At 47.3% G+C, this 25,853-nt stretch overlaps 1 protein-coding gene across 1 annotated transcript in view; it reads left to right on the plus strand.

Moving 5' to 3' along the window:
- Window positions 1-1,777: 1,777 nt before the first annotated feature.
- The window catches only part of LOC135262792 (seizure protein 6 homolog), a 205,907-nt gene continuing 181,831 nt past the window's right edge, over window positions 1,778-25,853 (plus strand). The window contains 1 exon segment of the mRNA XM_064350048.1: window positions 1,778-2,155. Within this exon segment, the coding sequence (XP_064206118.1) occupies window positions 2,071-2,155 (85 nt within the window). The 5' untranslated portion in view covers window positions 1,778-2,070.

Here is a 25,853-nt window from a genome sequence, read left to right on the forward strand (position 1 = left end):
GTGTGAATGGGTGAATAAGAGGCATCAATTGTAAAGCGCTTTGGACAAAAGCGCTATATAAATGCAGTCCATTTACCATTTACCTTCCTTCAGATTACGCAGTGCTTTAAATGTTAAAGATGTGGTGGCGCTCCCTGTGGGGGTGTGACCGGGTGCCCTTGTTAAATCCCAAATCTGGGTCACTTAATTCTAACCATCCCATCTCATCTTTCCTCAGTACGAAATGTATAAATGAGTTCCTCGGCTTCATTTCCAGACACAAAAAGGCCTCAGAGAATGAAGGGTGCCGTGCGCATTAATGCTGGTTGAAGTGAGTTATCCCCCCCCCCCCCCAACCCCCCCCCCCCCCTCCACACACTGTTAAGTACTTTGGACTCAAGAAATGAAAATTATTATGTGCAGTAAATCCTAAGTTATTATCCATTTTTGCTGTAATATAAATTCTCAAGTGCAAGTGCTTTGCAGTGGATATGCCCATCACCGAGTGCGTTATCAACGCCACATACTAAGATACATTACACTGTTGCGGTTGGATTACGAGAGTAGTTGCACTGAATATGACAATTAGGTATGTGTTATTTACTTTTGTATGCATTTTATTTTGCTGCAAACTTCTGTGGTCCATACTTTTTTCTTTTTTTTTTTTTTTTACAGAATACAGTTACAATCTGGCTCCTTTCTCTGACCACAGGCCTTCAGACTCAATTTCCCAATTAAAGAAATTCAAGAAAAGAAAACGATATTTCTTAAAAAGCTACACTGTTGTAACACTTAAACCCCATTAATGTTTGTAATCAATACCTGTGTAATCAAATAATGGCAACATTCGTAAAATCATATTATCTGAATATTTTGCTACAGTCTTTCTTCAAACTGTGAATGACATTAAGAGAGACGATTACTTGTGTAATTTGTAAGAGGCGATTATTTTTGTCACACTGCTTCAAAATAGTAGGGATTTCCCATAAGTGCAAAGGCTGGTTCGTCTGAAGACTTGAAGATGAAGCAGCACGGAATATTCCAGGGCCATTCCCGTTACCTGTGTTTACGTTCCTAGTTCAACAATACCCATTTTATATTGTAGGCTAATTAAGGCCTACTGACCTTTCTTACCATTGTTTCGTAAATATGCCGATCTATGAAGACATGGTCAAAAACCGATGTTACGTTGTCTAATACAAAAATAAACACGTAGGCTACCTTTTAACGAATGGAAGTAGTTTGGCAATGTTAAATGTAGGCTACGCCCAATATTTAAGCCTACATGATATAATTACGTTGCGGCTGCTTTTTCAAGCATGATTCTGTTAAATTCCACATTTGAGCGTTCAACGGCCGATAGTATTACCAAGTATAGTGCGATCGAAGTGCTGTGTGATTGAATGCCTTTACTCTGGAAGAGATTAGGGCTTTTATAAGCGGCCGTCTCTTGCACAAATTGTGATCTCAAAAGTCCAAAGGTTTTACCACTAATTATTGCAGGCATTGGGTATACAGTCTCTCGACTGAATTCAATACCGTGCAGCTTTGATCAATGTTTTCCCTTCTCACTCAAAAGACTCCTTAAGTTAAATGCAAAATAGTTTTCATTAGACTGCGGACCGCTTTAATCGATAGCACGTCGGTCTCGGCGATCAATAGTTCAAAATTAAACACCGCCAATGTAATACTTCAGCCATTTAAACGAGGGCAGTATTAGATTACGCTCCGCAGCTGCAAACTTTCACCGGTGCTGAAGTTGTTCCAGTTGCTGACGCTAGGAGCTGTCCGCGGTGCTGAAACGGCAGCGGCTTGCTGAGTTGAAGGCGCTGACAGCACTCAGAGCGAGCAGTCCGCTTACTGAGCATTGAAATTAAACATTCTCTGCCTCTCAGGCAATTTCAGTTACAAATCTGCTCACTATCCGACTCTCAAAACCTGAAGGCCTTCCGTGTCGTGTGGGTGTTTTCCGAGGAATCGGGAAGTCGCTGCCAGGGCGAATATTTTAATTGTTTATCTTGCTTTTTGTCTGGAAAGTGTTTAACACAGGGACATATTATTTTGTAAACGGAGGAATCCACTTCAGTAGACATGTGTACAAGAGGAGACTACCGAATGAACGTGTTAGTTATGGTGTTGATGCTCTGCGCTTCTTCAATGGAAATTCGTGGTCAAGGTAAGGTTTCAATTTGTTTTTATAACGGAGTACAATACGTCGTACGAATGTATTCGTCCCAGAACAGGATTTAAATATCGTGTCTGACTATCATTAAGCTTAGAGTACAATGCCATTTTAGTGTCTGGAAACAAAGAGTCTCTGAGTATGTCTCGCGTTCTCGTATTCAATCGATTCATAGATTTTGCTCATAGGTTCATTTCTGACAGAATATTTGCAATTAAATATCGGCCGACGGCTTTAGAATGGGGCGACTATATCCAGCTGTTTTCATCATAGCCTATCGTGGGTGTCTTTAACATACGGATTCCACTAAGTCTCCCGAATCTCTGAGTAATCGGTAGAACTTGAAGGAATACAAGTCAGCCAGAGTATACATTTTTTTCCCGTGAACATTTAGGCTGTAACATATTACAACTTTTTGTATCGTTCAAATATATAGTCGTCTTAAATTTAATGTTTGGTCTTCGCTTACATGATAAAGACGTGTTGGTAACCTTAAATCTTGTCAACAAACGTGGAAACGTCTCAAATTCCACGTTAGTCCTCTGTGTACAATGTGAGCTATTGTATCCTACGTATCCCGCGACCGCTTATCCCTAATGAAGATAAAAACAAGACTTTTACGAAGTTCAACAGGTCTACCCTTTTACCGGACACGTAGCCTACACGACAGATTCAGGAACTACAGTCTTTCCTTCTTTTATGTTACATTTTCTTTTATGTTGGGCCTTGGTCAGGGATTTTTTTTAAATCCACCGTCATTCAGCAATAACTGTCTTAATATATGAATTCAAGGTATCAAAAGACTGCCACGTCCTTCGGCGCTGTGTCCAAGGTAGCTTGCTGATTGCTTTGTAAAATGCCGCGTGTTGTCCTTCAGTGGGGAGCTTTGAAAAAAGGAAGTGGTGTTTTTCTCTTGTGATGCGTAACTTCGGACAACTGTAGGCTGTGCATGCACCAGTTTATTTTACTACAACTCCAGTGTGGTGACGCTCCACAACCGGCGAAAAATAAGCATCAAAATAATTCCGTCGGTTTTGTCCCGTGGCTTCCAGCTTTAATTTGCTTCACTCCTCGATTGTTTTTTTTTTTGTTCCATTCTACATTGGAGTGCCCCAGTGCTCCATTAACCAATAGTTGTGTGCTGTTTGAATAACGAGATGGTGCACGCGGAACACTGAAGCACAAATCCTTTTAAAACGTTATTGCATTAATTCACCCTGGGTGTGTGTTGTTTCATAATATGTCATCCGATAATTTCTAGTATTGCACACCACATTAATACATTTCGGTAAAGAATCATGTTGACATTGTTTCACGAAGCCAATACGAAACTATAGTAACATATGATTGAAGTGCGAGGCTCATACGATTTAACACACAATGATTGTTCATGCATGAAAGCGGCATGCTCTCAGGTTTACGCACAGTAAAATGTACGGTGTTAATTCAACTCTGACGGAGTAGCCTACACAACGAGTCTAAAAAGGACCATCCATATGTAGGCCTACTCTGTAAGAGTTGATTTAAGACTGCACATTTTACCGTGCAGTATGAATTAACACTGGCCAAAAGGATAGGCCAACAAATGCAGACACCTGGTAAGACACGGATGTATTTGTATATTTACTGAGGCGATATAAAGTAAGTGCATGGTTTGCCCTGCATTAAACTGACCTATTGATTATATAATATGCTTCATTATAATTGTGGTCTGAAATGGGAAGTGGGCGCAGGATACTAATTTTAGGCTTAATAATGGTATTCATGGTAAATGTTCGACTTATTTCACTGCTCGTGCTTTCCACTTTGGCGTTTACACAACAAAAGAGCGTGCAGAAGACAGCTCGGGTTGCTAGCAATCTGAAGGTCCGCGTGACAGACGGCACAGGGTAATGAAGCCTTAATCTCGGCGAATGGTTGAAGATTACTGCGCGAGCTGTTTAACGCAGCAGGGCGTTGCAAACTGGTGCAAACCGCCGTTTATGCCACAGATCGGCGGCCTGTGTGTTCACAGTAAACTCTCATGTGCTGTGTCATTTTATACTATACTATATTTGTGTATATTTGTTTTCCATTCTTTATCAGAGAATGATTAGCGTCCATTATAATGCACCACTTCAGTTGTCTTCATCTCACCATTAAATGTGATTGCTCAGAGTACGGGAGAAATAATTTATTGATCCGGGACTACTTTTATTTAAATACTCTTCTGCATGTAAGAGTCAGATGCTCAGTTGCACAAATATACTGTGCACAAAAATACGTTTTGTATTTTGTGAAAATTATTATTTTTGTTTCTCATGAAGTTGATCTTCAGTGTCGTGTGGCATTTATTAGCATATGTCGCTGCTGTAGATCTATAAGTGAGATAAGTCGTTTTATAACGGGAAGGATAAACAGTCGATAGGTATGAAATATAAAAAATAAGCAATGATTTTAAGGCTTTTTTTCTTTGGATTTTATATCCCGGAAGCACTCACCACATTTGAACTTCACATTACTCAATATTTCATTTCATACTATTGAAAATTCCACGCTCCTGGAAACCAGTCACATAGTCTGCGTAGCCAGTGTTGTTTTAGCAAGTCGTGCTTTTTGCAAAATATAAAATGTCGTAGATTGCCCAGTTAAACAGAACATGTATTTACATTCCAACAACTTCACTGACGGCACATTGAAACGTGCCCCACGTTTTTTTAAAAACTGAACGTCAAGTGAAACATCTGACGTTGGTTTATAGGTTTTTATTGTTTGACTTTTAAGACGAAAATAAATCCTAGCCATATGTTTTTTAAACCACTTCTGTCACCGTAACAACACGACCACTTAATTTTTTTCTGGAGGCAGTATTGGACATGGTTCATTTATAGTACTCGCGGTAGTCTTTTATGACAGATGGACGTATGTGCACGTGCCGTCTTTCCGCCCAGTGCGACATTCTTTGGCGTTGTATGAGCTGATCATAGTGTATACACGCGTTTTATTATCCATAAAGAGCAGGCAAATTAAAATGATGACTATCATTCTTATTGAGCCTCACGAAGCTGCTGTGAAAATTGCAATATAATGCATATTTTGAAACGATGTAACCTTTCACATTTTCCATTAGTGCTGTCAGAGTAGTGATTATGCGAGGGCAAATAAGACCTTTTTATTTGCTCTGTAAACTGCAGCAAATGGTATTTATGCAAAAAATATTTTCATGTTTTCCTAGCAGAGTGCATTGAGTCAGTCTCTTCAATGGCAAATTTCTCTAATGGGAATGTCTTGCTATTTGTTATTTAATTTTTTTTTTTGTTGTATTTTGCAGTGCCAAACAGGGTGGAACTCTGTGTCCTTTAATAAAATAATACCCCGCATAATCACTCTCCTCTGAAATATTAAAGAGCTTCTTTTCCTGAAAGTTGTTTAAAACCATTTAAGAGCAATTTCGAATGCTTAACTAAATGTTCAAAGTCCTAAACTATTGCTATTTAAGCTCGGCCTTTGACCTCCCCCACCCCCCCTCCACCCCCATGAAGGCTTTCTTACGTCCTCCTACCTCTTTGTGTTTGTCATCTTGTTCCAATATTCGCCGAGCTGCAGCGCTGCACCTCATCTGCAGAAATACCCTGAAAATCACTTTAACTAAAGTGCACATCCATCAGTCGAGGCGGAGACGAGGTAAAAGCAGATGCTGTCGTAGATTGATGGCATTTTCTTGCCGTTTCAGAGAAAAGGGGTGAAGGTCAATGAGCTGATTTATGAATATACCCCTTTGCATCAACGCAAACTATGAAACACACGCACACAAAAAAAGTGTCAGGCACTCAGCATTTACACATTTATTCTTTAATATTGAAACAAAACTACATTTTGTCTGCACAGATTGAGATGGAGTTTTGTTTACCGCAATGTTTTGCTCTCCAGGCACACCCAAAAAAAAATAAATAGTCAGCAACCCCCTTTTTCTGGGTCCTTGTAAGATCCAGTAATGCAGTAACAGCAAAAAATAACAGACAGACAAGACAACATCACGCCACACAGTTTTAGAGAGTACATTCCAATTTATTCTCAGAGAGTGACTTAACCAGCGTGGTCAGCAGGAGTCACACACAAACCCTGCGCCTGTGGAAGTGTGGCCCAGCAGTTCTTCAGCCAATCAGGTCTTGTGGGAACTCAGATTACGGAGTGTCATGGTAGGGTGACATCGCAACTGTGACGGGCATGGCACAGCGTCCCGTGCCACCTTCGCGCCATTCCATGATGGTATTACCCACAATGCATTTTAACGTTTAGCACAATCTCATGCAGAGCCACTTATAGTATAGGATATAGCAATTTATTATTGGTTTATTCGTACTGGACACTTTGCCCCCTTGCGCAACCTGGCCTGCCAAATGATAGGCCTACAGTTTGAATACCTGCATGCAGCACCTGTCCCCAAATACAATTTGTGTTGTGGTTTCAATTCGCGTCCAGCAATCCTGTGAAAGCAAAGGGCAGCTGACTGTCTTTCCTGCCTTCTGACAAAGATCTGAGCTGAAGTGAACGGCAACCTTGAACACAACCTCTCATTATTACCCCAACCACACCCTCTCATTATTACCCCAACCTCTCAGTATTACCCCAACCACACCCTCTCATTATTACCCCAACCACACCCTCTCATTATTACCCCAACCTCTCAGTATTACCCCAACCACACCCTCTCATTATTACCCCAACCACACCCTCTAATTTTTACCCCAACCACACCCTCTCATTTTACCCCAACCACAACCTCTCATTATTACCCCAACCACAACCTCTAATTTTTACCCCAACCACACCCTCTCATTTTACCCCAACCTCTCATTATTACCCCAACCACAACCTCTCATTATTACCCCAACCACAACCTCTCATTATTACCCCAACCACAACCTCTCATTATTACCCCAACCACAACCTCTCATTATTACCCCAACCACAACCTCTCATTATTACCCCAACCACAACCTCTCATTATTACCCCAACCACAACCTCTCATTATTACCCCAACCACAACCTCTCATTATTACCCCAACCACAACCTCTCATTATTACCCCAACCACAACCTCTCATTTTTACCCCAACCACACCCTCTCTTTTTACCCCAACCAGCAGGGGGCATAGATACATGTGCCAGAAGGGCCAGGCAGGCCACAGCTGTACCCTTTGTCTGTTCCCCTTTTTTCCTCCCGAGAGCATGCCGCGCACTACACTGCAGTGCGCCCTCACACCTGCCTATAACGAGAACCCTTTCTCACCCTCTGTGCGCCTCTGTGGGGGACAGTGAATCCGAATCGGTGTTTTTCGCATGTTAGCCAGTGTCAAATTAACACCGGGCATTTTACTGCGCAGGGATTGGCTCCCAAAGCGCAGACCGCCTTGCCATTGCACAAGAATACTCATCACGGTGGTGCTGATTGGCTGGGCAGATTAGGCCCCGAGTGGGAGGCTGATGTATTAATGCAACGATGAGACCTCTGTCACACTTATTAATGCTCCCGCTGTAATACGCATTCAAGCTCTGTGATGATCTGGCACCCCCAAGGGAGAAGTCTCAGCCCCTCTGGAGGAGGCGGAGATGGGGATTGGGGTAGAGAAGAGCCGCGTGCGTCCGCTGGATCGAGCGGGTTGCCAATCGCTTGGTATTGGAATCGATTTGGAGGAGATGAGCGTGCGCATTAATCTGAGGGCAGCGCTGGAGCGCGGCTACCCCGCCTAATTGCGGAAGTCTAATTTCGCCTCTCTCTCCATTATCGCTGTTTTTGTCCGTCTCGTTTCTCTTCACCTTTGTCTGCCCCCGACGAGCCGCACCGTAGAATCTTTTTCTAATTATTAAGGACGTTTCTGCCCCTTTGTGCCAAAGAGGGAAGCGAGAACATGGAGTTTTGTGAATGCAGCCTTCTCTCCTGTGCACATTTGCAAATGCTCTCGCACGTTGCATTTGTATCTTGAAATCATTATGGTTATGTTTTTTTTTTTCATTAAAAAATTTCCTCCCTAATTCATTTTGAAATCCTTTGTGTAAATTTTCAAAGACGTAAGGTGAAGAGACCGTTAGCTCTTGAGTCTCGTGTTCATTAATTTAATCGTAACTTTATACGCACGCACCATGCCGTAATTTAAATGCCCGAACACAGCGCCTTCATTGTTTCACACGCTAGGGAATAGAAAACATCGAATTTAAATGTTTTTATATCAGTTTTTTTTTTCTTTTCTTTTTTGGAAGCCCATTACGGTTTACAGTTCAACATTGTCTGAGCCTGTTGAAATGTACTGTGGAAGATCCAGAGGATTGTGACAAGAAGAGGGATTTTATGTATCTTGCAGCTCATTAAAAGAATTACAAGCGCCCGTTTGGCTGATGGAATTCTGCTTGACGTGCTGCTGTTGGCTGAGAATGTTTTACTAAAGATGAAACCGCGAGATTAAAATAATGAGGTTTCCACGGAGACGTAGAGGAAGAATAGAGATTCTTTCTCCAGCCCCATCTGAGGCGCAGGCCTAATTGTTGGAGTTGTTCTTGACAACTATCATTTATCGCTCGGATGAAACAGAATCAATTCGGATCAACACAAGGCGGTTCTCGATTGTTTGCATTACCAAGGGTAGAATGCGTTTTTGGTTACGGAGTTTAATTTTCTCATTTTTCCTTTGTGCTGTGATCGGCTACTGCGGTGTTCGATGGTTATTCTCTCAGATGATGATGTACAATCTAAGTGCAGACGAAATATATCCTCCCAGGTCTTTGACCTCATCTTAAATGCTTGTCTCTTCAATGTTGGAGTGCTCGTTCCCCACTTCTGTTTGGCTTTGAATCACAATTAGATTATTTAGCATTCTTCTACTCTCAGGCATGAATATACATGGTTATTTGTGTGAATGGGGACAAAGCTGGAATATACACATTTAAAAATGTTTACTTGTCTAAATGAGGACAAAGCTGGAATATACACATTTAAATGCTTACTGTTAATGGACAAGGCTGGAATACCATTACGCTGTCAAATGGGGACAGCTGGATATACACATATAATTTTACGTGAGTGGGACAGCTCAAATCTCAAATTTATTCCATAAAAGGACATACATCATCAAAGTGCTTTTGTGGTAAAGTGACAACCACCCCCATTTATCCGTCCACATTTCGTCCTGAAATCGCTGTGAAAAAGCTGTTTCCTCACAGATCAGATGAGCGTTGCTTCATGTAGCAGGACGGGTGGGTGGAGGGAGGGGTTGGACTATCCTTTCAGTCAAAATTCTCACTCCTAAATTGTAATGATCGTATGATGTTGTGGATTGAGAATTCTCAACACCTGTTTTTTTTGGAGCACTGGTGATTGACTCCATCAAGGACTATTCAGAGACTGTGCACCATCCTAATTATTTTCTGTTTCCTCTAACTTGTCAATTGAAAATGAGTGTCATTATACACGAACGGCCCCCTTCTCAAGGCAAAGCTTCTGAATGAGGCTTTTGACATCTTCCAGGAAGCTCGGAGAGGACACAAGAGAGCCTTAATTTTCCTCCTTTCTTCCTGCATAAATGTTCTTGATTTGCTGCAAGCTTTTTCAAGAGAGCTCTTTGGTTTGCCCCTACCCCTGTCAATCAGGCCAGGCTGCACATTGTTTGAATTTTTTGTTCCAGCTTCTCACACTCTCTCCGTTTCTCTTTTTTTCTGTTTATTGCTTCCTTCTTTTTTTACGGTAGTAAACCAGCAGAGCTGGAGATCGCAGGTGCTGAGTAACGCACCCCTGCGCCTGATGGTCTTTTCATCCATTCACTCAGCCGTGTCTATTTCAGGCTGCACTCTGGCATAGGGATGTTGGTCACTGCTGCTTTGGTAAATGGACTGCATTTATATAGCGCTTTTATACAAAGCACTTTACAGTTGATGCCTCTCATTCACCCATTCACACACACACTCACACACCCAACGGTGAAAGGCTGCCATGCAAGGTAACAGTCAGCTCGTTGGGAGCAATCAGGGGTGAGGTGTCTTGCTCAGGGACACTTTGACACACCCAGGGCGGGGGGATCGAACCGGCAACCCTCCGACTGCCAGACAACCGCTCTTACCTCCTGAGCTATGTCGCCCCATCATACTTTGGGAAAAGTATGACTGGGACTTTTCCAGTTTCAATGTTGCTTAGTCGATCAGGATTAGATAATCTGACCCCCCTATTAAAACAAAATGCGACAGGCTCCACTCTGATAAGTATATACCAATGGTAATCAAATTAATTATTACTTTTTGGCCACAGGCAACAGAATGGGCGGAATGGCCCCGTCCAAATGTTGTACTCATTACAAAAAGACCTGCAAAATGCATGACATGCATGCAGATGTGCAAACGACATAGAGATTCTAAATAATGCAAATGAGTCCTACAGGGAATATGGTGCAGCACCAGCCTTCTCCGGTTTTATATGCTAACACCTTGTCAGTCATGGTATTCTTACATTTGAACATAGGCTTATTGACATATGCACTGTATATTTACTGTATATGTACATATAATGTGTGTGTGTGTATATATATATATTAGGGTTTCATATATATATATATATATATATATATATGAAACCCTAACACAGCTTAAATGTTAGGGTTTAATATCACATGGGACTCCTATTGATCTTCTTCAGGTTGGTTGAAGCAGAACCACACTGGGTCTCCTGTGTGGGCTGTTCAAATGATCCTAATGGCGCCTTATTAAAGGTTTGCTTCTCTGTGTGTGAGCTCACCGGGTGCACCTCTGTACGAGGGTTTATGATAAATCAGGTAGGGTGCATCGGAGGCCTAGCTGTTTCCCTGACCTCCAGCAGGTGTTTACCCATTGCATTATCCTCATTATTATCTTCAGCGTGCTGATGCTTTTATTAAATGCGACTTGCAAACTGTTGTTACCCATTTACGCTCGAGAAGAGGGAGAGGGATTCAGCAAATACCTAACGACTGCTCGCGCAGACAGTCGATGGGGAAACTCACTGAAAAATGAATGGCTTTCAATGGAGCGATCAAAACGATAGTCGTTTCATTTAATGTGGCAAGACAAATCGGCTGTCTTCTTCATATTTAATAAGGATGTGATTTTATTGTGTTGTGTGATGTCTGAGAAGCCTTGAGATGTGCCAGATAGCTTGCAAGCAAAAAAAAAAAAGTGCTATAGTTTCTATGCTTTGTTGTGTTATTCCTGCTTGTTGTGGAAGAATAATTCTGTTTGTAAGTAATGCTGTAGTGTGGGTGGTACAGTCTATAGAAAAAGCTCAGTTCCATATGTGCCACACTAAGGAAGTGAGTTCTAAAGGTGTTACTGTATTTTGGCAATAGCGTAGTGTGTAAATACTGCAACATGCGTAAATGGTGGCACAGCAGTGTTGTTGGGAAGTGGGGTATGTGTTTTTTATTTTATTTTAATGTTTAATATTTGATAAGGACAGCAGCATTTAAACATAGATTATCGTCAAACAATATCCAATGCAATGTATCACAGCATTTATAGCATATGCTAATTCCTGATGCTTGGCCCTTGTGTTTGTGTCTGTGTGTGAGTGGGAGCCCTTGCCTACAAAAATGTTTGTTGTACATCCTTGCTGTCCTGCACTGAGCAGGAAGGCATCGCTGACGGGCACAGTGTCCTGGAGCTTTTCTGCGGCCTGCTAATGGCACACTGCCCCTCCTTCCGTGGTTCAGCGGGGGTGGCTGGTGTGGAAAAAAAATTTGATGGAGAAGATTTGGTGGAGAACATCCCCCCCCGCTTCCCCCACCTCCATCGCTGTTCACCCGAACCCTGTATCAATCCTCTCCTGTGTGATGAAAAGCAGTCAGGTGTCCCCGCCTTTATAAGGTCAAGCCTCCCCCTTAGCCTCGGGGGCCCAGATCCGGCCTGCGTCTCCCCGGGGGGGCCTGTCGCGGCCCCGGGGCCCAGTCTCCACGGAGACGGAGAGCGTTACCGCGGCGCCCTCGCCCCCCCCTTTCCGCGCATCGGCGGGCCGGCCGGCGTACTCCTCGCTAATTAGGACTGGCGCCTGCGAGCTCGGGCGGGAAGGCGAGGGCCCTCCGGAAAGATTAGCCCCCGGACGGCTCGGGCTCTCCCCCCCCCCCCCCTCGGAAACGCCAGCTCCCATCAGGAAAGCACTTCATCTGGGGATAGCGCCGCGCCGCGCCGGGGGCGGACCCGCGTGGAAAGACAGGCCGTAATCGCCCGGGAGACACGCGCCCAGGGGGGGGAGTGGGGGGGGACATTAGCATTCACAGCCACCGGTGACCTCCGCAAGGGTCGTCCCCCCCCCCAGCGACCCCCCCGTAATTTCTTCTGAACACAAGTAATTAAATTCCGCAGGAAAGGATAAACAAATGTGAAGTAGCCAGTGGAGATAATGACGCGGCGGTAGGGGATCGCCAGACAGGTGGGCGCAGTGACGGAGCGGGAATTGAAAAGCGGGAAAAGAAGGGGGGGGATGGAGGAGGGAGGCCGACCGACGCGCGGCGCGCGGGGCCCAGGCTGTCCAGGCGGAAGGGCGGCTGCGGCGTGGCTAGCGCCGCACGCGCTCGCCGTTTCCCGCTAAACCCGCGTCGTTTGTTCCCGGGCCCCCGACCGCCACGCCGAGCGGCGATAAATCAAAGATCAGAGGCTGGCAGGCTGGGAAAAATAACTGATCAGAGGCGCGCGGCGTCTGCCTGCGCGGAGGGAGAGGCCATTAGTCTCAGATGGTTACACGCGCGGAGGGAGGGAGGGAAGGAGGGAGGGAGGGAGGGAGGGAGGCGGCGTCTTTGTGCAACAAAGCTTCGCGGCTTCACGCGCCAGCCGGCCTGCGCGGGTTCCGGAGACAAGCTGCCGCGTTTGCGCCGGTTTACCTGACGCCGTGAAATATTCATGGGCCTTTGTCTCACCTCGACACTCGAGAAAATGTCGGCCTCCCGTGAGATGATTTGGCTCGCGGTGAAAGGTGTTTTCTGACCAAAGTGTTTAATGTTTCTTCTACTGATGGGATCGGTAATTTGTCGGTTCATGATCTGAGCGCCAACAAGGACTGAATGTATGTGAAATGTGAATTTGTCTCATTTATAATGAAAGGTAGGGGGAAGAGGAATAGGTCATCTTATTTGCCCTCATGTCATTCATGCTTTATTGGCATTTCTGACCATTTTGGGTGAAGGGAGACAGGCATGTGACCTTTCTGATAGGTTCCTGTTAAACAGTTCAGTGCACATCGTTCTTTAATTGGTTCATTGTGAATTTTGCTTTTCAGAGACCCTTGCTCTGCAATCAAGCAAATATTTACCTTGCAATTTTTACCACACGGGACGGCAGTTAATGCTGACATGTGCTTGTCTGAATTAATGTACACTTTTCTAAGAAATAACTCTGGGAAATGTAGTCAGCAGGTGCTGTCTGGCTGATTATCCCGAAGCTGGTTTGTTTACTGGTGCGTGTGGAAGGAACCCTTGATTACAGTTTTGTGGACTTGCTTTCCTTGTGTCTATGAGTTTAAAATCTTAAATGTGTTCAGGTACTACAGGAGACTCGTTGAGGGGGTGTGGGAAGATTGTGCTGAGTCTGACCTGTGCACTACGTGTTCAAAGGTATTTAAATAATGCTACGTGCCAACTCCCAGAGGGCATTGGAGAATGTAGAATCTACCGGTGGGTAACACGATGTACTGCCGCGTTTAAAATATTAAACACTGTCACTCAGGGCAACGGAGGAGCAGTTGAACAAAAGTGCGGCTGTTAAGGTAGTCATTAGATCACAGAAGAGCCCCCCGGCCTCCCTCCCCGGTGACCGGGAGCAAGCTTCACCAAGGCCTTTCTCTTAGTCATGGAGGCTGCACTTGATTAAAATGGAGTCCTTTTCATTTGCATAAGACCGTGATAAAATCTGCTTTTTTGTCCGGTCTCCCCATTGATTGGTATAGGCCTACGTGTACAAATTAGTCCCGTCGGCCTGTAACTGCATCAAAAAATCGTATCTGTTCTCTTTGGAGATTACGCTGCAATCAGGTCAAGCCTCCTTGAGAAGTTACAGTGAAAAGCAGCCATTCATTCAAAACCCAGCAAAGTTTTTGAAGGTGGATTTAAAGCAGCAAGCCTGCATTGGAGCAAGGACAGGTTCCAGAGGGCCACCGCTGGTTCGCATTTCACTGAAAACAAAAAGTCTACACTGACATGACGGCAGATTTGGGAAAAACCGATAATTCAAAAGATCCCATTGCACCTTGATGATCTTTCTGCCCGAGAGTGTCGTTCTGTTCTTTTTATTTTTATTTTTTTTTGTTTGGCTTTTTGTGGGCATCCTGCCATACAAGAAACGATGGCTCTGAAGTGCAAAATACAAATACAAAAACTGAAAAAAAACAAATTGGTGTAGTGCTGAGGTGCAGATGCAACATACAGTACAATCACAAAAACTTGCCAAAACCCCCCCCCAAAAAAAAATATCATGCTGGAAACCCTTTCCTTGAGCAGAGCGGCCTCTGGCCACAGGAGCCCCCGGAAGCAGCTCCAACTGAAAATAGCAACTGAAAGGACTAAAGTGAGTGAATGTGAAAGCTTTTGAAGGACAAGCGGGTAACACACATACAGTACATCCAACCGGCATCGGTCGTGACATCACTGCACCAGCTACTTCTGAGTATTCCAGTGCTAAACTGGGTATACGCTCGAAAAGCAGCTCGTACGGAGGGTTTGACGGCGCTGAGGTCAGCGTGATGCGTCTCTGTGGGGCCCAGTTACGCCGACTTCCTGTCTGCACGCGTCACATCAGGGGCCCTGGCTTCCTGCGTTTGTGTGGCGAGTTTGTGCATTTGCGTTCCACTCTCTTGTGTGTCTTCCCTCTCCTGTTTGTGCTTCCTCTCCATGTTTGTGCTTCCCTCTCCGTGTTTGTGCTTCCCTCTCTGCCTCTCCATGTTTGTGCTTCCCTCTCCGTGTCTGCGCTTCCCTCTCCGTGTTTGTGCTTCCCTCTCCGTGTTTGTGCTTCCCTCTCTGTGTTTGTGCTTCCCTCTCCGTGTTGTGCTCCTCTCCGGGCTTCCTCCGTGTCTGCGCTCCCTCTCCGTGTTTGCGCTCCCTCTCTGTGTTTGCGCTCCCTCTCTGTGTTTGCGCTCCCTCTCCGTGTTTGTGCTTCCCTCTCCGTGTTTAGGTGCTTCCCTCTCCGTGTTTGTGCTTCCCTCTCCGTGTTTAGGTGCTTCCCTCTCCGTGTTTGTGCTTCCCTCTCCGTGTTTAGGTGCTTCCCTCTCTGTGTTTAGGCGCTCCCTCTCCGTGATGTTAAGTTCCCGTAGGCGGTGCAGAGCCCCCCCCGCTCCCCGCTCCCCGCTCCTCGCTCCTCGCTCGGCGGAGCTGGCGGTAATGAACTGGCCGAGTGTAGCGCCGATGTCGGGCTGTTAAGAGCCTGCGAGACGGCGGTAATAAAGATGAATAACACCGATCAGGGGCGCGAGGCCTGCCCCTCCCCGGCTCCGGCCGGCCCACGTCCTTATTTACGCTCGCACAGGGAGCAGCCGGGAAGGCCACGCAAGGGAGGGCAGCGCTCACATTTGGGCAGGGCATTTCGACTTTAATCATGGTTTTCAGCAGCTCTATCTGACCTCTGACCTTTCACTGAGAGAGAGAGCTGAGTGAGACATTTTTTAAATACCGTGGCGCATGGTAGGCCTCATTTACAGGTTTTGCAATATCCCTGTTTTGCGGGCAGCTGAAATACAAATTAAATACAAATTTTTAATTAGGAAAACCTGTAACAGGACTGTACAGTGATATGCTTGTTGATTTTGGACCGAAATTCAACAGTGGAATTTGTGCAGCAAATTCAGTCCAACCAAATGTTCCATTTAATTGATGGAACAAGTAAAAAATACTCTAAGTTCTATTGATATGCTGGTGAAAAACTCCCTTTCCTTGGGAAAGCCATCTTTATAGATACTTTTTAATGTATTTTTGATATTGTATATTGTGAATTAAATTGTGTTTGACCTTAGATAAATGTCTTTTAGTGTTATTTACCAGGTAAAGTGACAGACCTGCTTTTAATTATCTCAATAATGAAAAAAGGAAAAGGAGACAGCCTGTGGATACGATTATAAAGAAACTAGGGCTGTCAATCGATTAAAATTTCGTCAATTTGCGTTATTTTTTTAACGCATTATTTTTTATAATTAATTAATCAAAATGAATGCGTTCATTTGACAGCCCTAAAAGAAACTATTTTGCAGTTCATTCTTTTAGTAAAAAAATACTTTAGCATTGTTTCCATTGTGGAAATGTTATGAAATGGTTCCTCTAATCAAAGCACCAACATACAGTTTGGGGACCACTTTATGCTGCAAAATCTATACTGCATTTTTATATGCATAAGGATATTGGCTCTGGAGTAGGTCTCAAAAGGACGTTACATTCATAGATTAAATAGTAACATAGTGTGTCTGCGCTATTGCAAGAAATATAAATAATCTTTCTATTTCTGTTATGCGTAACCTTTTCTTTGCAACAATAAGCAAGGTCCTACTGGAATCTGGGTTCTCTCTGTGGATGCATGTGCCTTTTCAGGCCTTAAAATGCCATGAAATATCAAGGATGCGCCGGTTTTTCAATACCTGCCTATGACAATAGAATCTGCACGGATTTTATGGAAGGGTGTGGTCTGGATCTAGTTGTTCTGTGTTTTGGTAACACTTTAAACCCAGTATGTTGTCTTAAAGGTTCAAGAAGCACAAACACTTGCAGCGTTCAACATCTCAATAAATTATTGCTTGATCAAGGATGACATAACGTGTTACGTAAATTTTTGTTTTTAAATGTGACGACACGGATTGACGCTCTGCATAAAGTGGGGTCTCTGAGCATAATTCCTGCGGCAGTGCGTTTGAATAATTTATGAAGATGTTGTGCTGTGGTAAAGACGGTGTTATACATGCTTGGCAAGGTTTTGGTCTTTACGTAAAGGGAGACCTTTAAATGTTGAATAAGGACCGAATAGTGTAAGTGGAAATACAAGCGGCAGTTGATGTTTTCAGCTGTATGTGCTGTTCCCTGCTGATTGGAGCTTCCACACACAATACCGCCTCAGTCGCCACTGTCAGGGAAGAGCTGCAATATTCCGTGACCTTCAGTGATGTCACGGAAGCGGCACGTATGGGCAGCACATGGTGTCCCGGGCATCACGGCGGATAAACAGCGCTGTAGGGGCGTAGCTTTTGTGCAGGTGAGCCTGGCAGGCTGCATCAGGCCTTCCCCCTACTGATGAAAATGGCTCGCTCACTTCTTTGACAGGCGAATGAAACTTAAACGACGAACGTCCTGACCGAGAACGCGAAAGAAAAAAACCGAAATCATTAAAAAAGAAAGATGTGTGGGTGTGCGGCTTGCGCGAGACTCCGTGTCCCGATTAATAAATGAGTGATTGCTAATGCGCCGCGGCCGTAAAGCTGTCGCTGCGGCTGAGTGATGCCTCGCAGGGGATTGTTACGCGCACGCGAGTAAATGACCTGCTTGGGCGTCGGCGATCAATAACCCCTTCCCGTGAGTGCGGCGGGGGGAAATGCAAATGTTATTCTGATGTGTGTGTGGCTGCTTGTAATTTCGGGCCGTGTAATTTGCCTCGCGCCGCGCGCGCGGCGTCAGGAAGTCGGCGCGTGAAATGAGCGCTCTGCCGGCGGCGCGGTTTACAGGAAAGCGTCCGGAGCGGCGCAGAGGCCTGTCTCTGTTTGGCCCGCTCTTTGCAGCCGCTTCGTAAAAAACCGGTCCCTTCAGAGCCCGCGGCGACGGAAAGCTGCAGCCGCTGAATGCCACGTTGCGGTGTCCGGTCGTCACGTTTACCGTAGTTCACCGGCGGCAAAGAAGAGCGTATTCAAAACCCAGTAGGTCCTCAGTGCTATTTTTAATTTCCGTTAAAAATGCATGTGGAGGAGGGGAGGAGAAAAATGAAGGGATCCATTCCAATGTACATAAACAAAGGAAAGCCAATATCCCACTATCCGTTCATGGCCAATCAGGACTGTCCTTTTCATGACAGAATGCAGGTCCAATATACGCTGCTCAGAATCTAATTTTTGCCACAGAAAAATTACAAAGAAAGCTGTGAGAATGTTAACCGAAAATACATATATCTATGGTTTTTGTTATGTGAGGCCAGATCTTTGTATCATCTTTTTTAATTCAGAAAATTGAGTCTTGATATTATGTGCTAGATATTAAGTTTACTGTTTTAGTACTGATACTTTATGCATATTTATGCATATTGTTTTATTACTATTACACATTTTGTATGGCTTGGAAATTAAATTAAATACAGTTTATTGCTGCAAAGTTTTTTTTGAGACAAATAAGCAGCAGCTCTGCCGAAGCCTGGCTCTGCGCAGCATCCGGAAAGTTCCGCCTGTGCAGGGGGACGCTGCTAATGGCCCTGCTCACATGTTCTCCTTTTCATTGTCAGCGCAGTAAGTGGTGGCAAGGCTGCATCGGGGAGGCTAATGCGATAGCCTAGCGCACGGATTTGCATTATACATATTTATGCGCGTGGTGCCTTTGAAATGGCATTTTTCTATATGACACACGCACGGGCCCTTCTCCCATCTGAACTCCTTCAGTGAGCGGTTCGGAGCCCTGTGTGCTGTTTGTTTACTCCACTTTAGGGACGTGGCAGTGGGTCTGTGGGTAATCTCTGCCTCCCCTCCTGCTCGGTTTATTCTCGCAAGCTGTCTCTCATGGGGCGGGGGTAGGGGTGGGGGGGTGGGGGGGGGGCGCATTTGTGGTGGTGCTGGGGAAGATCAATTTGTTTTATTGTTTTTGAATCGTCCTTCAGGCTTTGCACCTTGGGGATTTATCTTCAGAGAGGTTTAAAAAAAAAAAAATTGTATGGTTGGAAAAAGCCCCTCATATCTCCTCATGCAAATAGCATTTGATGGCAATAAGACCAACATCCCAATATCCCTCCCTACATGCATGCACACACACACTCACACACACACACACACACACACTCACTCACACACACACCCTTTGAACACCAGGACCGAGTTTGCATACGCCACCGCATCTGCAGTACACAGTTAAATGCTCTCGACTGGCTAGCATGGGGGGGGGGTAGCGGGAGGAAGTCGTGCTGCGGAAGGTTCTAGACGCCGGGCTCTCAGCGAAATGCAGCCGGAGCGTCTCTTCATCTGCCACTCCAAATATCCCAGCCCATTTCTTCACGTCGTTACTAAGAGTATCTTGTCACATCAGCAGAGGCGCACTGCCCCCCCCCACCCCCCCTCCCTCCCTCCTGCCCAGCCCCCGATCCCCCTTCCCCGTCCCCCCACCCCCCCGTCCCCCCACTGGCACAATGGAGAGCAGATTGATAGCGTCTTGCAGAGGAAAAATATTACACTTTTTCCGGAAGCATCATTTAAATTGCGTGTGATGCGGTGTCAGCCCCGGCAGAGGAGCCGGGGGGGGGGGAAAGGGAGAGGCCGCCCCTGCCGCAGAGCCCGGCGGCCTACAGGACGTCACGCTCACAGAACTCCACAGTCGCCCCCGCGGGGGCCACCTGCGCCTCCGGACCTCCTCCGCTCCGGGCCGGACAGGGAGGTGTTTGATATGGTAATGGCTCGGGCCCGGCCACGCGCGCGACGCGCGATCGATGCGTCCTGACATCGCTAACAATTTCTGATTTTGATTAAACACGCTCCCCCGTTACCCGCCGGCGGCCCTGTCTCATCTGACACGCTCCATCTGGAGGCTGTGCGCTCACCCGGGCCGTCCCCCGATGGTTTCATCTGAGCGTGCTCTGTGGGGGCCGGGGGGGTCGGGGGTGTGGCGATGAGCACAGAGTCTGCTGCTGCATCCCAACTTGTGGTCAGCAGCCAGAAGAGTTTTGCACAAATCAGAGCCAGGAGCCTGGAGGTGTCAGGGGGGATGCGGGATGAACCTGGTCACCTTTTGGAAATCGGGGGCTCCGACAGTTCAGCGCACAGGGAAATTGCGCAGCTGATCGGCGGCGGCTGACGGACCGGGCCTCGGCACCGCGCCCCCCATTAAGCACCGCGTCCCGTACCCAGCAGCCAGCGGGGCCACGGGCGCGGTGCGAGACCCCCGGAGGAACGCAATCCACCGCACCTCCCTCCCTGCGATGGCGCGGCTTCCTCGCGCAGCGGGGTCCGATCTCGCCGACGCGTCGCGCTCTGTCTCCCTCTCTCGCCGACTCCAGCCCCGGCACCGGGCCCCCGCTCGAGCGGCAGTCGTATCACGGCGACGGAAAAGCTGTCTCCGTCTCGTTAGAGACGATACCCTCACATCGATCGGTCGGGAAACATCCGGTTCGCTGAGCGAAGAGCCGCAGAGGGCAAAGATTGTGGTAAAGCGTCTGGCCTGACAGGTATCTATCCGTCTGTTTATTTATTTATTTCCCCCCTAGCGCAGTAGACTGGCTTATCTTCCGTGGTGCTTGGCCCGGCCGGGTGGAGGGACTTAGGATGGGTATCAGTCAGAGCCCTTGGCGCTGATAGCGAGCCCTTTCTGGGATTATTTCTGGATAAGAGAAGAACTGAGATACAGAAGAGAAAAGGGGGGATGGACTATAGAAGAGCTGTACAGAATGAAGCCTGGACTGGGCAGGACTTTCCACATAATAGTCCTTTTCTATTTCCATTTCTGTTTCTGCGCTTTTGTCTAATCTAAAGATATATCAAAGGTTTTTACATCTACAAACAAATTGTTCAGTTATTGCGGCTCATGGCATTTTTACATAGACAGTCGACCCAACGGAATTAGAATGCTAAAAGCAGTAGTCGCAGTCTGTAATTACGCTAGTGGATGCAGGGTGCTTGACTGAAGCCGAAGGAAACGTGACTCAGCAAGAGGGCCGAGGTACTTCCTGTGTCTTTCTTTTGAGTGCACCTGTCGTTAGAGTCCTGATTTGAAGTCTGCTGCCCTCTGCTACCCCTCTGAGTGAAAAGGGGGCGTGGCCCGTGTCCCGCGCGCGGGACGGCTTCCCGCCGAGGAGCCCGAGCGACTTTTCGCTCCTCCATTCCCATGTCAGCGCAAAAACGTGAGACCCCCCCCGCCCGCATTACATTACATTACAGGCATTTAGCAGACGCTCTTATCCAGAGCAACTTACACAACTTTTTACATAGCATTTTACATTGTGTCCATTTATACAGCTGGATATATACTGAAGCAATTTCGGTTAAGTACCTTGCTCAAGGGTACAACGGCAGCGTCCTTACCCGGGAATCGAACCTGCGACCTTTCGGTTACAAGCCCAGTTCCCTACCCACTGTGCTACACTCCGTCCTCCGGACCCCTCATTCGGACCCCTTGCTTTCTGTGGGCTTGCTTTTTTCGCGGAAAAAAGAACACGACCAAGGTCTGGTTCGACAAGGGGGCTGCGTGTGCTGAGAAAACAAGTTGGACAAGCCGCAGGGGTGGGGTGGAGACGTGAAGGAACTGCACTTAAGGCCCCGCCGCCGCCGAGCCTGCTGGGACGACTCTGGGCAAACACAAAAGCTCTCATTGCCTCTAAATATTTTATACCCCGTCGGCCGACCTCAAAGGCAATGCAAACTGACTGCTGTTTACGCCCGTAACTCCACCTCCAGTGCCTGGAGCAGTGACGAAAAGAGGATGAGAGGGCTGGGGGCCGTTCGGCCTGCCCCGTGTCTAACAGTAGGCTAAGTGTTCGCCTTCACGCCAGTACATGTGTTTGTGCTGCGTGAGTGTGGTTGTGCTTTCAGCCTAATGGCCTGAGCTCCGGTAGAAAAGGAGGGAAGACGAGGCTTTTACCACTTGTGTCCGGAAGCGCGCACTTGTTAAGTTAATTGATACTACTGTCGCTTGAGAATAGCCGTAGGAGGAGAGCGTGGAGCCGCTTTCGAGCGCTTTAAACACGACTCAGTACGCTTGAGTCAGTGTGGTCATTAAACATCCTTCGCTGCTTATTAAAAGAGCAGGGGTGTCGGTGGTCATGTCCTGGCATGTGTTCCCAACACTCATACCCTTTATTTGCTGCACAATCCCCTTTGTCTTCCCTGTCTGCCTCAGCCGTGTGGTAGGAGGACACGCTTGTCCTGTCTGGCTACATAAATTTCATAAAATAAAAAGAGGAGTGACCACCAAAGCCGTTGCCTGCAGCCGAAACACCCGCTCGTAGCTGCGTCTGGTGGCTGTCCTTGGTTATCGATATTCACTTGTCATGCTGCGCTATTCACGTTTACACAACATCTATACCGTTTTATGTTGCGCTTTTATTCTTGCCTCTATTGTGGATTTGTCTGCCGCTGTTGCCTTTGTGTTGAGAGGACGGGCTCAGGTTGTGCCTATTAAATCAGCTTTTGCTTTTATTAATTTTGCCCAACCCGAGTGGGGGGGGCGGCAGTAAAAGGTCCAGTGTTGTTTAAACTCTAACAGTGTTAATAAAATTCTTAACAGATTGTAATAAATAAATTGTTATTTGTTATCTGTTAAGAGTTGAATTAACGCTGTACATTTTAACGTGTGGTAAGAAAGGAGAGTGTCTGTCACATTTCAGGCTGGGTTTTCTGTCGTTTGTTGAGCTGCGAGTTCAGTTCAGTGACACGACAATAACAGGAAAGACAAACAGCCACGCATTTGCGGAGCTGAGACTTTTTAATTACTTAGCCGCGCGTTTGCGTCAGGACATAAATAAACTGCGGTCTACCCTACTTTGTCATATTTTGAATTGCTTTTTTCGGGGGAAGCTCTCCGTATCTCAGAAGGCCAGACGCAAGGAGAGCCGAGGCAACAGGGCTCCTCACGGCGCTGGCTGGGGTGCGACGTCTCTAACGAGATTACTCCGTCGCCAGCGCCTCCCGTGCTTCCGCGGGAGGAATTATGGGTACCTCCGAGTCGGCGGGTTTTTAAAAATCAATCCGCCAGAGGCCAAGGGCAAGTCTTGACGGAAGGGGTGCGAGTGAAGCTCCCGCGAGCAGTGGGAGCAGCAAGAGCAGCGGGAGCAGCGAGAGCAGCGAGAGCAGCGAGAGCAGCCAGAGCAGCGAGATCAGCGGGAGCAGCGGGAGCAGCGAGAGCAGTGGATGCGTCGCTGTGCGGCGGCCTGGGGTCCGCTCAGACGCCCGGGCTCCTCAGTGTTGTTCGCCTGCAGGCTGTGAGGCCTAGTTTGCTGCGCTGCGCTGTTTAGCACGCACAGGTGAGAGAGAAGCCTCAACGGGAACCCTGCTGATTGCTGAGCTGGCGTCCAGACAGATAAACTTGAAGGAAAAAAAAAAAAAAACATTTCCTTTTTTTTTTTTCCAGGCACCTGGAAAATTCTGGGGTGGGCGGAGGAGGTGTTAGCGATGGGCCCGGGCCCCCCAAATCAAGCCGGGCCGCAGGGGTACCGTCACGGCTATCCCGCTAATGAGCATCCCTTCTGCTCCCCGAACATCCATCAGTCACGCGGCCCCGCCAGCAGCAGCCTGACGGGCGGAGGGGCGGGGCTGCGTTCGGCGTTCGGCGTTCGGCGTTCGGGGGGGGGGGGGGGTGCCCGGCTGTTTACCTTCGCTGTTTGGCGGATTGATCGTCCCCGAAACATGTCTCCTGCTCTCTTCTTCGAGTCGAGCGAGCGCCATTGTTGCTATGGGAGATGGCGCGAGGGAGGGAGGGAGAGAGAGAAAGAGAGAGAAAGAGAGCAAGAGAGAGAGCGTCGGCCCTTCCAGGCGGCTAACTGAGTTTGACAAAGCTGTTGAGCCGGGGTGCTGCGGGAGAGAGAGAGAGAGAGAGAGAGAGAGAGAGAGGCCCGCTTGGCCCGGCGCTAACGTCCTCTTGTTAGCGCCTGAACGCTGGAGCGCGCGCGGATAACAGAAACACGGCCGCCCGCGGCTGGCCGGCCCGGCCTTGAGCAGGTGAACAAGCCCCCTCTCTCCGGGAGCGCTCGGCTTGCCGATGCAGCGGGGGGGGGAAGAGGCCTTGATCCGCTTCCGCGGTCCCGGCCCTCACCTCCTCCGCCCAAACAAAAGGAGAAGGATGCAGCCCCCCCCCCCGCAGCTTTTGTGGATGTTCTATTCAGAAGCTCCTGAAATTAATTTTCCCTCACTCTTGCTGTGTGTGGATTATCTGTCAACCTTTGTCTTCTCCTTTGGCTAGGCGTCAGCAGCGCATAATGCGACGTGCGCATTTCAGTTTTCTATTAGACCCTTATAAACAGATCGTATAATAGAATGTTAATTTCCTTTCGGTAATTACAGGCTTTGCGCCAGAGATATATGAGTGGATTTGAGGACTGATACAGAAGTTCTCAGGTACTGTGAACACATGGATGGACCCCTTTCCTAAGTCCTGCTCATGGACAAGGTGGCGTGTACAGCATTACTAGCTCTTAAAATGGTATCATTCTTGTCTTGCTCCTTGACCCTTTGCTGGATCTCCAAATCTTCTAAGCCTTAGTAGTATTGCTGTTGTGCTGGAGGTTCCACTATATCTTTGGCGAGGATTACCAGACTCTGTGGCTGGTGTGTTGGGAGGAGATACTGGGGGTGGGGGTGGGGGTGGGGGTGGGGGTGGGGGGGGGTGGGGGGATGAGGTTAACAAATGCAATACAAGACTGTCGGGCCATGACTGCTGCTATTCCCTTTTTATTTATGGCACAAACCCCCCCCCCCCCCCCCCCCACACACACACACACACCATTCATTTCCTTGAGGAGATTATGGGTACTTTCATGTGTCAAAGGGGGACAGCAGCGCTGCGTCTGGTTTATTTATTGTTCGGGGCCTCACGTCATCTTCAACTAATGTGTTTTTGCTCCGTTTTTTGTTTTTGTTTTTGCGTATCTCCGCTTGTAAGCCCCGAGATGGCGCGGATAACGCTGCCTTGAGTTTCGGGCACTGCACGTCCTGCCAGGCTGCTTGCGGGCCACCCTCTCTCGGGTCCTTTCATCTCCGTGACCTTGGAAAACTCCGAGCTGCTCGCGGAAACAGGGCGGATTACCCCTCAGCTGTTACGCTGGGTGCAGTTTATCCCCCCACCTTGAACACGATCCAGGCGGATTGGGCGGCCTCTCTTCCCGTCCCCGCGCGTCCTACCCCCGCAGCCTCTCACAGACGCTCGGCTACACTGTTTTTTTTTTTCTCTTTTCAAGTTCTTTGGCTGTTGAAGGTTATATTCAGGTGTTACTCAAGAACTTTTTTTTTTAAAACTGTATTTTGTTGTACTGTTTCATATTTTATATGTGTTTAAGAATTTACACGGCTCTAATTGTCAATAATAATAATCCCCCCAGTTATCTCTGTCGGTTGGCTCATTTCTCCCCTGCAGTAGTGTCTTCTGTGCGGTCAGGTAGCTGCAGACAGTGCAGCTCTCCACCACTCCTCTGTCTGGGGTTCAGCAGCTGAGCTGTGGAGCCGCTGCACTGGGGCAGCTTGCAGGGGGCAGGCTGCGGGCGCTCAGTCAGCCAAAGGAGTTGCTCTAGGACAGCGAGGCCAGTGCTAACCGGAGCCCTCCCTCTGTGGGCCATGCCACAGTCAGCTTTGCTCCACCCTCACTCATTACATTACATTACATTACATTTATTTGGCAGACGCTTTTACCCAAAGCGACGTACAAAAGTGCATTTTGTGGTCATGGACAACTACAAAACACAGGTTCAATAAGATACAGTACTTATTTTGTGCAGCTATTTCTAGCCAAGAACACAGTTTAGTTCACACAGTGAACGCTATTCTGACCTAACCTCTGCCAAGGCGACTAGG

Source organism: Anguilla rostrata, chromosome 9, assembly GCF_018555375.3.
Source record: "Anguilla rostrata isolate EN2019 chromosome 9, ASM1855537v3, whole genome shotgun sequence".
Lineage (NCBI taxonomy): Eukaryota > Metazoa > Chordata > Actinopteri > Anguilliformes > Anguillidae > Anguilla > Anguilla rostrata.